General features: G+C 41.4%; 1 protein-coding gene across 1 annotated transcript; it reads left to right on the forward strand.

The window, feature by feature from the left end:
* The first annotated feature begins 413 nt into the window (after positions 1-413).
* Positions 414-12,926, forward strand: alp3 (alkaline phosphatase 3). Its single transcript, XM_076735456.1, has 11 exons — positions 414-483; positions 1,993-2,109; positions 2,274-2,389; positions 3,914-4,088; positions 5,776-5,948; positions 6,071-6,211; positions 7,498-7,567; positions 8,185-8,319; positions 9,863-10,054; positions 11,761-11,877; positions 12,613-12,926. Exons 1-11 carry the CDS (start codon positions 414-416, stop codon positions 12,924-12,926), a joined length of 1,620 nt encoding a protein of 539 aa, XP_076591571.1.
* The last annotated feature ends 4,120 nt before the right edge of the window (positions 12,927-17,046 follow it).

The raw sequence follows: 17,046 nt of genomic DNA on the forward strand, positions 1-17,046 counted from the left end.
GCCCAGCATCATAAATAATGCCCTAAATAAACTCGATCATTAAGCACGATCATTAAAGCTTTAGCAACTGTCAACAATTAATCCTTAGATTTAAACTGTTTGTGTGTTTGTATTGTTTATCGGATCAAACTGACACATAGACGCCTACAGACGATCAACTCTCCATTACTTACTTTGTTAGTCATTTAGCTGTATGTGGATTTTTAAATGTTACCTATTTTTGCCAACCCAACATGACGCAATCTTTTCAATCAGAGGTCATAAATTTGCCAAAGGCCTTTGGGTCATTATGTATTTATGGCACGCTGATAACGATGACTGGCAGCTGGCGTGACTGGAGATAAGCGTTATTTCAGTCGAGGATCTGATCTTCGGGAAGGTTAGAGGAGCACTTCTCCAGCCTGGACGTGGCCATGGAGCTGACAAGAGTGACCGTCTTCGCTCTCTTTCTGCTGCTTGCATTTGGATCATCTAGTGCCAAAGGTAAGAGTGAAACAGCATATCAGGGATATCGTGATCAATTCAGCAATGCACACTCTTAGACGTCTATATTTTGTTGTGTTATTATTGTCCAACTTTTTCGCAAGGCTCCAGCATCCTGGTGCTTTCTTCTGGAAACTTAAGTCAAAGTTGAAAATGCACAGCTGATTTAGGATCTGTGCTTCTGGTCTGTGAATGCTCAAACTCAGAAACTTCCATCCACCTTTGAACCTTGTCAGCTCCTCTTCAAACCCTTCAAACCCAGTCATACTTTCAACCTTTGTTCAAAGTTTAAACCATTATCTACCTGTTGCACTTTGTCATATCACCTCACCTTTTTCATACCTTTCATCGTTTTTTTCCATGATCTCAGTTGACATTTCATATTCTGTGTCTCTGTCTCATTCACTGACACTTTAACTGCTTTCACTAGTTAGATGTCAGTTAGTGTCTTCAGTGTCCACTTCAACTGAAATTTCATCTACTTTTTACGTCAGCTGACATCTCCACTGCTTTCAGTGGTTAAACACCAGTGAACATCTGTCCTGCTTTCATTTCTTACTCTTTCAAATGACAATTCAACTGCTTCCATACTTTGATGTCCATACTTCAATGGATGCTTCAGATCCTTTCTCACACCTTTTATTGTTCATACACAAGTTAGTCCAAATGCTTCCAGTGCATACAGTACACTTCAACCACACATTAACACTTCCTGTTAAATGCCTATTTCAACTTCTTTTAGTTCATGAATTTTGACTGCCACTTCGACTGTGTCAGTATTTGAACTATTTCAAGACATTAAATTTCATATAAATCTCATCCAAATGTTCTTCAGAAAGTGTTTCTTTCCCATCTAGTCTTCCCTCCGTCTCTTGCTGCAGATTTTTCCTACAGATCACAGAGGCCTGAAAATGTTGAGCTTGATGTATGATTCTCATCCTGAAGTTGGACTTCTGTTCTATTTTTTCTGCATGCTGTTTTAAAACTTGCAGTAATCACCACACATTCAGGCCTTGCTCCATCCTCTCACAGTGGGTCTTGTTTCACCCTCGTTCCAGTCTCCCTTTTCCTCCTTAATGGTTCCTCAGCTTCCACCATTCCTTTCATCCTTAACATCCTTACTCCTTTGCACACTTTCCTACCCAGACTTTTTGGAGGGGGCTTCCAAACTTTTCAAATCAGCACACTCAGTACTTGTGGAGTTGTGCAACTACTGGCTGCTATCAGCATTTACTGCTTGTTAGTGGACTACTGTATCAAACTACCTGTTACAGCACAGAGGGATGTACTGTGGTAGAAACACACATTCGAGTCCGAAAAGGCCAACTGGGTTGTTATTTTCATTTCAACTTCTGATCTCTGCAGTATACACAGAATGGCTCTTTGACTATAGGTCACATTTAAGGTTGATGTTCGTTAAGTGTTTTAATCTGCAGCTCTTGTGCTGTAGTTGCTCATCTTAATACACCAAAATTTGCTTAAAACCAGTCTGATGTGTGTCACCTGTAGTTGAGGAGGAGAACCCTGAGTTCTGGAGATCACAGGCCCAGAAGACCCTGCAGTCAGTCTTGGACAGGAAGCTCAACACCAATGTGGCCAAGAACATCCTGTTTTTCCTTGGAGATGGTAGGTTACACAACGCACGAATAACACGTGGCTAAGCACAGACACTTTGGTCTTTACATCACATGGTAGAGGCATAGTAGAGGTGGTTATGAGTTTATTGAGGCTGGAATTAATGGAAGACGTGTGTGTGTGTGTGTGTGTGTGTGTGTGTGTGTGTGTATCAGGTATGGGAATCACAACCTACACAGCGGCTCGTATCCTCAAGGGACAGCTGCAGAACCAGACTGGAGAGGAGACAGTAATGACCATGGACACCTTCCCTAGTGTGGGACTAGCTAAGGTGCACACACACCCACCCACACACACACACACACACACACACACACACACACACACACACACACACACAGATACCTGCACAGAAATATGTAAATGACTAGTACATTCATATTCTCATAATCCAGGAAGGTAACTGACTGCAATTTTGCTGCACCACATCACCCGTGGCTGCTCTCACAGATTTGTCAAATTGTCAAGTCAATTTTATTCATATAACCGAAAAAACACACATTTGTCTGAGGGGGCTTTACGATCTGTGAAAACATAACACCCGCTATCCTCAGACCTTCAATTGAATATAAATAAATGTGATCAGACCTGTGGCCAGTGAGAGAGGTGTAACTTTCTGCATAGAATATGTAGTTTAGTGAGAGTAACTAAAGTTTCAATCTTATCCTCAACTTGTACACAGACGTGTGAGTGTGTGTGAGTGTGTAGGCCTACAAGGCAAAATGCTGAATTTGGTCAACATTGAGTTAAGATCTGAATTGGACTTTCTGGAAACTATTACCATATAAAATGTTAATGTGCCAAAGAAATGGACCATATTTGTGAAAACAGCATGTAAAATCAGCTGTAAGAACAAAACAGAGGTAAAAGATACGTTTTTTAATGTTTAAATAATATATTTAAACCTGCTTTTGCTGTAGATCTATTTATTATATTAATATATTAGGTGAAAGGACAGACACTGAGCAGAAGATAAAAAAGATACAGTTAATCTCAATGAACTATAAACTGTAGATAATCAAAATAAAGTTTTTATAGCCTACAATAGAAGTATATACGTATAATTCACTATTACACAACTCATTATTTGTGTCTCAGTTTGCGCCCTGTCACCACTCTCCACACCCTGCATTAATGCTATTGCTTAAATTATTAAAAGTAATGATACATTTATTGCTATTCAGTAAGTTTACCTAATCTTTTACAAAGATGAATCACACGATAAAAACAAGATAACTCTGATAAGATTCAATCATATGTAAGCCAATAATTCAAGGAGAACAAATTAAATTGTCAAAAAGCAGGAACGACTTAAGTCTGGGAAAGATGTGGAACGCTCCAAAAAAACCTGTTTGGAACATTCCACAGGTGAACAAGTTCATTGGTAACAGGTGATAGTATCATGGTTGGGTATGAAAGGGGCATCCTGGAGAGGCTCAGTCATTCACAAGCAAGGATGGAGCGAGGTTCACCACTTTGTGAGCACATGATTGTATAAAGGAGATTACTGCATGGGCATGTAGTCATTGCATTCTGTTTTTATTTCTGTTTTACACAATGTCCCAACTTTTTTTTGGAATTTTGGTTGCAGGTTATAGATCTGTGATTGTTGCTTATTATGTTACCCCATTTGCTAATTTCTTATTATATTCTATTTTTCTTTTCTGTTATTATTATTTCTGCTGAAAGGGCAATTTTCCACAAAGGCAACATGAAAGTTCAAGCTCATTTTGTCCAACAATATATTTAATCCAAGCTCATCTCTCTGTGTGTGGTGTGTGTTTGCACCATGCAGACCTACAGTGTGGACTTCCAGATTGCAGACAGCGCAGCCACGGCCACAGCGTATCTGTGTGGAGTGAAGACCAACCTGAACACCATTGGAGTTAGTGCAGCGGCTCGCAACGGAGTCTGCAAGTCTCAGAAAGGCAGCGAGGTCACGTCCATCCTGAAGTGGGCCAAAGATGCTGGTAAGCCCCCCACAGTACAATGTAGATAGATAGATAGATAGATTATTGTCCCTCATTAGAGGAAATTTGTTTCCACAGCTTGTACACATATAACAGCTGTTACTAATGATTGCGGCAATTTTCTGCAAATGTAAATAGACTAAAATGAATAAGTACACCTCATTGCAACAAGCAACAAATGGGATTTTATGACTCTTTGTCGGGGAGCAGACAGATAACTGGCACAGCCGTGCCGTGTCACACTTTAGTTCTGGCTCCTGACAAAAGAAAATCCCTCAGGTCTTATACAGCCTCAGCAAAACCTGATTTTACAGCTGAGCGCTCTGCTGTGAGCCGCAGTGGCGCATCGCAACGGTATTACAGGGGCCACCGGGGAGCTGGGGGCATCAGCAGCCGGCGGCCACAGGTTACACTGCAGGGTAATGTGCTGCACAGGGAAGCACCTTGAGTCTTATCATGTTCCCATGTTAACAACGGTCATAAATATCTCTCATAAATATCTCAAGTCACACACACACACACACACACACACACACACACACACACACACACACACACACACAGTGGCCCTGACCCCAGCGCAGCACTAGAGACTTACACTGGTGTGTAAATGTATGTGTCACACAGTACAAAGACATTATTCTTAGTCTTTGATGTCATTAAAACACATTCACAAATGCTCCTTACAGCAAAGTCCACAAGTGGTTCCACATGTTGAAGAATGGACCATTTGAACCAGTTTAAACAGTCCACAGAGCATCAGAGAAGATGAAAAGAGCCAGCAAATATTCACATGGAGAGCTTGTTCAGATTAGTTTTCTGTCATTCAGCAACAAATAGTTGCGGCTCTACAGCCACTGATTAAAAGAGCAACGTTTTCCCGCAGCACCCCCTGAAAATCTTCAACACCCATCAGTTATGCTGCGAACAGGCTCGAAACATTTGACCAGAGGGGGCAGCAAAACACAGCCATTCAGCCTGTTAAATTACTCTGTAAGCTTTACAGCTGCATGAGAAACACCAGTGGGTCCATTATTCACTGTGCTGCATGGTGGAGCATCACTCCAAACCACAAATCACCCCAAAGACACCAAATATGCATAAAAGGATGCATAATGCATTTTCATTCATTTTATGGTGCAGCCATAAATATTTACTGAGTAGCATTACATAATCATAGCTTGAATAGGAAAATGTTGGAACACACATATGAATGATAAACCATAAAAGTGTCAGTTTGTGTGGAGGAAAGTTCTAACTCTAAAGTTGTTTAAAGCTGCCATGTTTTGATATTTGTTTGATTCTAGTAATCCTTTCTAATTATACATTCATAGTTGTTTGTAGGAACATGATACAAATCCAGTGAAAGTTGGTGCAGTCTGTGTTTTGCTTCCAGCTCATTCATCTCAGTGTCCCAGACTGCATTTCTGTCTGCCTCTGTGTCTTTTTTGTACTGCCACTGGGGGACTTTAAGGGGGATTTAAAGAGTAATGGTGGGCATCAAGGTGGTAATAGAACAAGTATATTTACTACCCGTACCTCAACATAATCATAACATACAGTGTCTGCAGGGGGGTGAGAAAACTGTTGATTAATGGCTCGACCACCAGCCTGAAAGCTGCTCATATATTACACGAACCTACCTACAGCGACTACACATTAAACATGGAACAAATTGATCTTCTAGGCAAGTCTGTCGGCATTGTAACAACCACACGAGTGCAACATGCCACCCCAGCAGCCACCTACGCCCACACCGCCAGCAGGAAGTGGTACAGTGACGCTGACATGCCCAGTAGCGCCAAGAGCGACGGCTGCACTGACATCTCCAGCCAGCTCCTCCAAAACACAGACATAGATGTAAATTTCTCCATAACGCTCATCTTTCTCAAATCATTAGCTTTTAACAAGTGTATTCTGTTTCAAAACGGTGAAATTACATTTGAATGTGTCTCTTTGTGCCCGTGTGTGTGTGTTTCCAGGTGATCATTGGTGGAGGTAGAAAGTACATGACCCCTAGGGGCACTAAGGACCCAGAATACCCCCTCGATTATGGTTCCAGGGGCAAGAGAAAAGACGGACGCAACCTCATCACTGAGTGGCAGAAAATGAAAGCTGGAAAGGTGACGCTCCTGTTCAACAGGGCACAGTGACCATGAAAGCAGGCTTGGTTGGAGCAGCTGCTTCAGGGCGGAGTCGCATACAAACGAGAGGCTGTTAAAGTACAAATAATGGGAAGTGGAATGCAGCAAGGTGTGAAATCAAAACACTTTAGAGCGAGAATATTTTCATTCTTCCAGGCCTGAGGATATCTCCCTCAAAGAGTAACTACACGCAGAGTAAAAGCTCTGCTTCTGCTGCCATCTAGTGGGTGAACTTTTCACCTCGCTGCGTACTGCCGACAATTAGATAACATCATTACTAACTGAGTTCTTAATAACTTCATGCCACTAATGTCATTCTAGTCATGACATTTCATATGAATAATATCAGTAACATCAACAGTAGCAGACGGTTTCATTTATATTTGCTGAGGTTTTGAGGAATCAGCCTGTGTAAGAATACAGCGACGAACCAAGAGCATTGATGACGCTTTGAGGGAATTTACTATGTTGGCATAACAAAGCTTAGCAACTGCTTCAGATGTGTGTCTACAGTCAGACAGTGAACGTGAGTAAATGATGAGAAGCACGTGACTTAAATGTCCACTGAAAAGATGGAAACATCCGATGAGGAGGCTGTAACTTTCCTCACATTAAAGCACAAAAAAAGAGAAATGCCACATTTCCACCATGTTTTCCACATTCTTTACACTCCCATGAGTGTAAAGAATGGCGTTCTTTAAACACATCATCTTGTTGCACCCTCCTCCTCTGTGTAATGGTAGAGAATGACTAGAGAATTAGTGCCACTGACTGTTTATCTCAATGTGCCCAACTCCTAATGTTCAGATAACTGTAGTGAATGGAAATGTGCATTATTTTCACATTTGGTTTAAAATATGGAACCTCGACTATTGTTGAGTTTTTCAAATTCATGTTTCAGTGCATTGAGCACTGCATGGGAAATCCCATTTAGCCTCCAGAAGCAGAGCTAGTATTTATGCCATGTCATGCTCTTTAATTTCACCTGCAACGATGATTTCTTTTTCCTCCTTTTAAAGAAAAACTCTATTTTACACTTTTAAATGTGTAATATATTAAAATTTAAATCACCACAGAAGCGACAGTAGAGCGCACATTTCTCAGCCTGTCTTTTCATGCAGTATTGACATCAGTGTATCACAGATTATTTGACAGTAACACTGTCAGGTGAGATGAGACAGCACACGATAGAACATGACTCATACAGCAAAGGAAAGTTCACCCGGTGACAGTGTGTGAACGTGTGTGTCCTGTGTGTCACACAGGTAGCCCGCTATGTGTGGAATAATACCGATTTCAGTGCTGTTGACCCTGAAACCACAGACTACCTCATGGGTGAGTGTTTTTGGTTTTGTCTCTTTGCCCACCAATGCTTGGCTTTCTAGCAGAGCTGAATTGTACATTGCAACACCTTTGCTAGGCCTCAAGAATACACAGTGTTTTAGTGACTAGCAATGAATATGAACAACTTCTGTTTGCTTAGATAGATATTTGTCTGCTATCTGTAACAAATAGACTTCTAAACTCAAATGAAACATTAATGTAAGTCCAATATTCACTCTCCTGTTAACTCTGTGTTGGTCTCTACCACCTCCTGAGATAAATATAAGAGTCTTTTTTTGGTGCTTGGCAGGAAGTATACAGTCAGTATCATGATGTCAGTAAGCTTAGTGTCTTCTCTGCGATGTGTGATGGTGAGGAGGAAATGTCCAGATTCAGCCATCTTGTTTTTTCTGCACAGAGTGCTCACTTGCTTCTGCAGAAACTTTGGATTTTACCCATAACATTGTGGTTTATCACTTCCTCTGTGCTGAAAATAGTAGTAGTAGGAGGAGATGGGACTTTCCTTTCTGCTGCACCTCCACTGTGGGCTGATGAAATGAACATACTGTATTTTTACATGAAAAAACATGATGCATCTTTTTATTTGATCATCCTTCTCTCAACCCCAGCTCTGTTTGAACCCGGTGATCTGCGCTTCGAGGTGGAGAGGGACCCAAAAATGGACCCGTCTATCGTCGAAACTACAGAAAAAGCCATCCGCATCCTCCAGAAAAACCCTAAAGGCTTCTTCCTGCTAGTGGAGGGTGAGGACAGCAGCTTCACCCACTTTCCACACACTCCCCATCAATCTGTCAAAGGCTGGATAATGAAATCCCCAAAGAGGTCCTGCTAAAAATAGGGGGGAAAAACACGCGGCTGGTGTAGGTGGATCAATAGAAGCATTGATCCTGTTATAATCACAAAGGGGGCCAAGAGGGAAATGACCACACTGGTAATTGTTGTGGTTTTTTACAGCATCAGTATGTATTTACATTTCTTTTATAGCGACTCCAGCACTGACATTGAGCTGTGAGCAGAGGATCCAGTGATTTGACATTGATTTTGCATACAGCTCAATGAGTTTGCCGCAGTGTGTGCTAGCAGAGTGTGTTTGGCTGACGTGTTTCTGTTCCACACCGCTGCCTCACCAGCCTCGTCATCCATCTCTCCTTTAATCTGAGGCAGCTGCCTGGGGACTTCCATGGTGCTACTGAGCGTCTTCACAATGACTTTAAAATAACAGGCAAATGTATAAATAGAGCAGGCATATGGTGCACCCAATCACTGACAGCTCACTGAGACCACAACTTATTAACTGGAGTCTACTTCACTTCTGTATGGCTTGTGGAGAGGACAGTAAGGAAGACTGTGCTAAAGTAAAAAAAACAAAAGATAGCGAACCTCAAGTCAGGTCTTAAGTTATCTGAGACAAGTCAAGTGTCAAGTAATTCTAAGTGTTTGGGTCTCAAGTCAAGACAAGTCAGAGTCAACTTTCGAGTCACAGTTAAGTTGAAAATTATTGGAGACGAGTCAAAGTCAAGTTACAAATAACATTAGACAAGTTGGAGACAAGTAATAAGTAAATGGATTCAAACTATCAAACTAAGTCTCAAGTTATTTGAGACAAAGTCTAAAGTCCAAGTCAATTCATTTGAGACAAGTCCAAGTAAGTTTAATGTAAAATCGAAAGTCTCGAGTCAAGTCCCAAGTCTGCAAGGACAAGTCGATGTCAGGTCAGAAGTCCTGGACAAAGTGCTAATCAATTGCAGGTCTTTTAGGTCTCTGAATGCTATCGGGTTAAATGAACAGTGGCTCTTATAGAACTAAGACAGCGTTCTTTTAATACATAGGATAACAATTCATGATTAATGAAAGACCTGCATGTTGCTTTCTTATTTATTCCTTCTTAATTATCAACCAGGTAAAAATTTTAACCTTGCATGTTTTTCAAATCTCAAGTCCAGTCTTTCATAGCAGTCAAATTCAAAGTCTCAAGTCTCAGGACTACAGCTCCATTATCTTTACTATTTCCTGGACAAAGTGGCTGAATCACATTATTTTCATTACAAATGTTTTACTTCAGTGTCATAGAAATCTTTGTCTCCCTGAGTCAGCCTAATTAAACACAGAGAAAAGAGAAAATTAATTACTGGAATCTGGTTTAATTAAACTCTGATTTTTTCCAAATCCAAGCACCTTTTCACTCTATTGAGGGACAGAATCACTTGTCCTCTCTGTCACTTCACACACAAAACAACACGGGAAACCTCTCCTCTTCTCACGACACCCTCCTCTTGGTGTGGTTAGGTGGGCGTATTGACCAGGCTCACCACGCTGGCCGGGCATCCATGGCACTCCATGAGGCGGTTGCTTTGGACTACGCCATCGCCAAGGGCCTTGAACTCACCAAAGAGCAAGAAACTCTCACTGTAGTGATGGCTGACCACTCCCATCCCATTACCTTCAATGGATACCCATTTCGAGGGCAGAGCATTCTGGGTAATTATGAACTCACTTCTTGCATTCAGTTATGTGCTCTAAAAGTTGTTGCCGTATTACTTACCTCCATCCTTTGCTCCATCCATCCATTCCTCCCTCCAGGTGTGTATATGTCCCGTAACAATAGACACCCGAGGTAGCATTGTGTGTTTGTGTGTGTGTGTGTGTGCGTGTGTGTGTGTGTGTGTGATGCCTCTCAGTGCACTGCCTGCTTCCTCTCGGCTCCGGCGTGCCTCTGCCACCAGCAGCTTGACATTTCCTCTGCTTTCTCTCCCCTGCAATTACAGCCCTGGTAAACACATATAGCTGGCAGCCTTTCTCTCCCTCGCCTTTCTATTTCAGTCGCATGCTTTCTCCTGCTCTCTTTTCCCTCTGCCTCTCCCTGACCGTCCACACTGACGCCTCGCTCTCTCTTACATTATTCTCTGTTAAGTTGTCCTCGCCCTGTCAGTCTCTCTCGCCTGTTAAGCTCCCTTTGGAACGTCTCTTTATCGACCTCACTTGCGCCTTTCCTCCGCTCCTTCGGCTCTCCTCTCCATCACTGTGCCCTCTCCTTTACCTGGAGGCTGAAAACCCACCACGTGCATGGAGGGACAGAGGGTGTTATGCAGGGTTAAACTGATTTATTGCCCTGCTTGTTTTGCGTTAGATGCCAGTGTTGTTCACTTGTTGTATGATGGAGGAGACCACATTTGATGTATTCATGCAACAGGCCTTTTGTCACAGTAGGAAATGTACAGGTGTAAGTAATCAAATGTGTGGGCTGAATTCCATTTCGCTGCTTCAGTTTCAAATCATGAGGCTTTAGCTATGGAAAAAAAAATTAGGTGTATGTTTATAAAGTGATTTAAATATAGTGGGGATCAGTAAAGTAGTGCTGGGCTCCAATTTGGGATCTATTTGACAATCAAAGACTTTTGGTTTTCTGTTTACACCCTGACAAACTTTAATATGGACTGGGTAATTCAAAAAGTACTTCCAGTGTATTTTATTTCTAGGTCTCTCTTAGGCATCAACTTTATTACCAGTAAGTACCCAGTGAGTATTTAATTGGGACTGGTATATACAAAAAATAGTTACACTGTAATTTATTCACTTAATTAGCTACCAGGATTTGTTCTTGCTTGGTTTTCAATAAAGAATTCTGTTGTCTCCTAGAAGTCTAAATGCTGTTTCAGAGGTGTTTCCATCCTGCCCGGGAAAAGTCTTGGAGAATGCAATGATTTTTTAGGCATCTAGATATTAACTTTTAAAGACTCTAGCCACAAACGTATCTGTATCAGCCTTCAAAGTCTGCATTGATTGAGCACTTGTGTTAAGTCCTGCTGTTCCCACCTTTCTACTCTCTCTTTCCTGTTGTATCCTTATTTTACCCTCCTCCTCCTCCTCCTCCTCCTCCTCCTCCTCCTCCCAGTGGTGCAGCAGTGATTAATGTGCTTGTGAAACTCTGAGCTCTTCATCAGCGGGGAGACTCGCCAGGCTAATGGCTCATCTGGAGAGAAACACTGAGATACTCAACAAGCTGTAGACGTCCTGCAGCACCCTGGGGATCCAGAGACCCCTTCATATGTGTGTGTGTGTGTGTGTGTGTGTGTGTGTGTGTGTGTGTGTGTGTGTGCTAAGCACCTTGAGGCAGAGAGAAGAAGCAGAAAAAACAGAAAAGATAAATTGAAGACAGTGCTTCATGGCCATCCTATGTTTTCCAGGTAAATCTCCCGTGTGGGGTAAAGACATGCTGCCTTACACCACGCTGATGTACGGCAACGGACCTGGACACACAAACGCCAACGGCAAGCGGCCAGACATCCGCAATGTCGACACCAGTAAGACACTCATTATTTCTTTGTTTTCCTCACAAGAACATGACAGATCTCAGTCGATCAGTTACAGACAGACAGTAATATACAGTTACTTACTTAGTTACTTTTCTTTATCTTGCATGTGTTCAAGGACAAAAATGCTGGAAACAAACAGCAGGAATGAGAAAACTGTTTCAAAACAACTGGCATGACCTTTAAATTTTACCCTACTGTGTTTAGATAAATGTCCAGTGTATAATACAGTATAACCTTTCCTTATAATCCAATCAGTTGTACTTTCTCTTTGTCTGACATTTTTTTCTGATTTAATTTGCAATAACTGTTTTATAAAGCAGGATAGACAATGACAGTTCAGTGAAGATATTATGACAAAAGAAAAAAAGTCAGAAATCTGAGCAGTATGTCTTAAAAAGTGTTTCTTCTACTTGACTTACATTTTACATGGATGATTAAAATTTTCACAAATCTTTTCAGCATGAGTAAGAAACACTCAATCACACTTCAGTTGAAGCCGCTTTTGCTGACTTTTTTTTTTTGTTGTTGTTGTTGAAATGCAACATTGACAAAAACTACCTTATAAATTAGTTATGTGAATGTGCTAGCGAGCACTTGGCATTTTGCCTATTCTCACCTCCAGCAGACATGGAGCAACAGTAACTTTCATTTGCCGTTGTGTTTCTGTTCACCTGATGAATCTAAATCCAATATTCACTCTCCTCTCTTACTGATGTTTTCCAGAAGCTAAAGACTACATCCAGCTGTCTGCCGTCCCCGTAGAATCAACCACACACAGCGGAGAGGATGTGGCAGTGCTCGCCCGTGGACCCATGGCCCATCTCTTCCAGGGCGTCCAGGAGCAGAACTACATCGCCCACGCCATGGCCTACGCTGCGTGCGTAGGCGCCGACCTGAGGCACTGCCAGGAGCAAACCGAGGCACCTGAGGTTCACACCATCGCCTACGACAGGAACGGAGCCGGGCCAGCTTGTGGCTCTGTGGCTCTGCTCAGTAGCCTTCTCAGCGTGCTGCTGGCCCTTACAGTGCTCATGTAAGATCCCTTCTCCTCACTGAACCCTGCTGATCTCACTCCACCTTCCACATCAGGGAGGTCAGAGGTCAGGGTCACAGACAAGAGGGCAGGCATTCTGTGACTTCTCAGGATACTTCAGCAGGGTGGAGTTGTATTGTCTCTTGTTAAGATGGAGAGAATCAGATTATTTAAAGCCCCAAACTGAGATATGGAGATCTCCTGGTTTTATAAAGGCAGAGAAAAGTAATTGTTTAAACTTGGCTATAAAACGTGTCGATGGGAGAAAATTGACTCCAGCACTGTATCAATAAGACCCCTCTGAATGTAAAGTCATCTTGTTTTTGCTTTAGCACCTCGTTGAATTCATGTGTCATACCAATAAAGCAGCCCTTCAACAGAGAGCCTGAGAGTCATTTTCTCAGTATGAACTCATCTATACGTACTACCAATGTATATGTCATGCATTGACATATATGGCTTCATATGATACATAAATACTCTGAACATTGTAAAAAACTCAAATCTCCAAAACATGCATTTTTTATGACAGCTGGCTCATTTTGGTGAAGAGGTGGAATAACTTCCTCAAACCATAAAGAACCACGTAATCCTTCAATTTATCAGAAAAATTCAAAATTGCCAAATTTCCTTTGGACAATGACAAGTGTGAGCTTCAGCAACACACACAGTTCTAACCGTGCACCGTACAGAATACAGCTGTCACTGAGTTCTCTTCTTCTAACACATTCAAAAGGAATAGTTTGGCATTTTGGGAACTGAACTGATGAGTTTTCCTGCTGTTCATATCCGAGCGCTTTAAGTATGGAGCCAGAAGCAGGAGTTTGTTTTTCATTTGTTTTTGTAGACAGATTCAAACAGTTAGTCAGTAATCTATAGAGGTGCTGGCAGGTGGATTTTTTTTATTTTGGTCTTCATTCCAGGGTGCTTACATCCATTCATTTTCTCAGGCTTCACTTTGAAAGAGCTTGCCAGCATACATTACCTCCACACATATACTTTTAAACACAGCACACTGCACGTCAGACCATGTTTGCAGGATTAAATCCCTTTTTATATTTGCCATATTACAGCACGGGATGCTGAGATTGTCTCGGCCATTGAGATTTCGGTTTATTAAGATTAGAATTTTCTAACCCGCGATACAAAATGAGCGTAGAACTGCCTCTTGATTCCTTTGATCCTCTCTTCCAATATCCGCAGAGCTAATTGAGGTTCGAGGCGACTGGGTTTGATGACATTACTACAGCGGTTCATTAATAATGCAAAATATTTAAAGATCACCTATTTTTATCTTTGGTGACAGAGTGTGGTAATTATTTTGGACATCTGTTGGGGTTTGGAGTTCATTAGACCTGATTTTGACTCTCCTTGTACTCATTCAGACTGGCCGGAAGCCATCATTTTTGTTTCAGATGATGGGCCTGTTCTCATCCTTTACACACATTCAGTCAAGACTCATTTATAGATCACATGGTGGAGTGAAGCTCAGCAGCTTGAGATGAGATGCAAGCAGAGTGTAACCTCTTTTGTCTGGTACTGAAGTTCTACTTAAAGGCTGGAGGGGGATCATGAACAGTGACTCTGTTTGAGGGTCTCTTTCATCATTTGATCTCATTACTACATTTGGACATGCACTTTCCTCAACACATGCATAGAAGAGTATTTCCATTTAACTTTTATACAGCAGGCCTGCATCATTCGCAGTGGCAGAGAGTACTTATATAAATTAGGTACAATTGTGAGCTAATTTACTTGATTGTTTCTATTTCATGCTGCTCTATACCCTCATTGCTTTTTTTTTTTTTTTTTTTTTAAGGAAAATAAAATGAATATATCCACCACATTTATTTCACATCTTTAATTACTTGTTAGTGTCCAAATTAAAATTCTATACACAAAATTTAAGATGAGCTTACAAATATAATTATTTACTTTTCACAAACAACTGTTTGTTGAAATGAATGCATCAGTAATTATAATTGAATCGTATAAAATAAAGACGGAAGGAACCGTTCTGCCTCCACAGTGATTACTTTTAGTTTTGATGCTTTCAAATACATTTTAGTGGTAGCACTGGTAGCACTCCACCACTGATTATTTGGCATGGCGTGTCTACATTTTGATCTGCAGACTTTAAGTCAGGCAAAATACACAGCTGCCCTGGAGCTGGGCTGAAAACCATAACATAAAATGATAATAGTAGCACCAAATGGCGAAACCAACCCAGCAGGATAAAAACAACAGAAAACACACACACTGTACTCCTGTCCATCACAGCTCTCCTGCTCATGCTGGCTTTGATTTGAAGCCCTGAGGGGACAGGACAGTGGAGACAGTAGGTCCGTTCAGCTGAGCACCTGTCCAGTGTCATTTGTCTTCATTTTCCTTCGTGAGAAGGAAGTTGAGTCTGCAGGATCTCGGTCAAGATCTCCTTGTCTGCAGTCTGAGCCTGAGACTCTAGAAAAGATGTTTCGACCTGACCTGCTGGCAGAAGGCTGCAGTCTCGTTGCTGGCTTTGAACTCTTGGCCTGATGTCCTGTGCTGTTCTGGGCTCACTGTAGCAGGGAACAGCTTGTTGTCTCAGCTGGGGTCAAAAGCTGTTTTACGTTATCTAACCATTTTGCTTGACAGGCTCCAGCACGGGGTTCACTTTTGTTGTTGGTATCTTATCTCAGAGGGTTTGCTCTGATGTCTTGTACCTCCTTGTTCCTCAGCTGAGAGGCTGTGTGTTTGATGGTAGGCAAGCGTTCTGCAGACACTGCAAGCTGTTTCTGGTTGACTTGACAGAAAACCAGCACATCTTACATCTTATCCACTAGTAGTGTCAGTCCATTGACTTTTATCAACTGTGTATTGAACACTGGACCCTCCTCCTGTTATGTGTACAGGCAGAGTGATCAGAAGTGTTGTGCTACACAAAATGTTCCTGAAATTTAATCTGCAGATGCATGACACAATGTTCCACTTCATTCATGACACTAAGCATGACTTTCAGTGAGTTGGTGAGGGTGGATGATAGTTCAGACACTGGACAATCACACAGGAGACTGGGTTTCCATTCCGACAGATAAAATTCATGACTATTTCACAAACTGCTGTGAGATAAACACATCGAACCATTGGTCTGTTTGGTTATGTCATATTCCAAATAGCCATGGACGTTTTCAGTCAGTCAATAGGTAAGTGCACGCTGGAGAGGTAGATTATGCTGCAGGAGAAGTCTGAGAAATTTTCCTGCATGCCCACAGTTTTTCTTCAGCAAACTCTTCTCACTATTTGAATTGAGCACATTTCATCCACATCTCAGTGTCATCATCAACGGGTGGAGTTTGTCACCAGCAGGTGGAGTTTACTCACTCACTGACTCTGTGCCAATGAAGGCTGTATGGTGAGATTGAAAAATAAATAAATAAATGGAAATTGAGAGATTATTTATTCAAACTGTCCAGAGTCAGAAGTGAACTATCACACTCAGTTTTTACGGTCATTTTTCAACATGAAGAGTGGAAAAAAGACAGATTTTGTTTGGATTATCACTTTAGAGTCTCCTTTAGATTCTTGAAGTGGGTCTCTGCTTTTAAAGTGCTTTTAAAACTGCTAAATAACTGCAGAAATAAGGAGTATGTGAAATAATTACACCCACTTGCACCATTACACCACCATTTTTCCAGAATAAATAATGGAGTCTTATCTTGCTTTATTTTAGATTTTAAATTTTACCTTTATTTCAATATATGTCTTATTGTTTTGCACCATGAGGATAGGCTGTATCCTCATGCAGTCATTTATTATTTATTTATCATGTATATAAACAGTTCACACTTGACTGAGCATATTTGGAAATGAGGGCTTGTGATCTCATACTGGCTCAACATTTACCACCCATATTAACATGCAAAACATATTTTTTGCCATTTCTATATTCTGTGTGTAGCTAAAATCATTTCCTAACATATGCCAGTTGTGGACTATGCTTTGTTTAATGTAACTTCGTTCTTGCTTGATTTTTTCTGTCTTTATTTTATGCACATTTTTCTTCTTGCACTCCTGAGAGCAGGAGACGTGAAGGTGTCAGTAATGCAGCATAAACACGTTTTGGCCTGATCGAGGCTCTGATAATG

The sequence above is a fragment of the Chaetodon auriga genome, chromosome 7, assembly GCF_051107435.1.
Source record: "Chaetodon auriga isolate fChaAug3 chromosome 7, fChaAug3.hap1, whole genome shotgun sequence".
NCBI lineage: Eukaryota > Metazoa > Chordata > Actinopteri > Chaetodontiformes > Chaetodontidae > Chaetodon > Chaetodon auriga.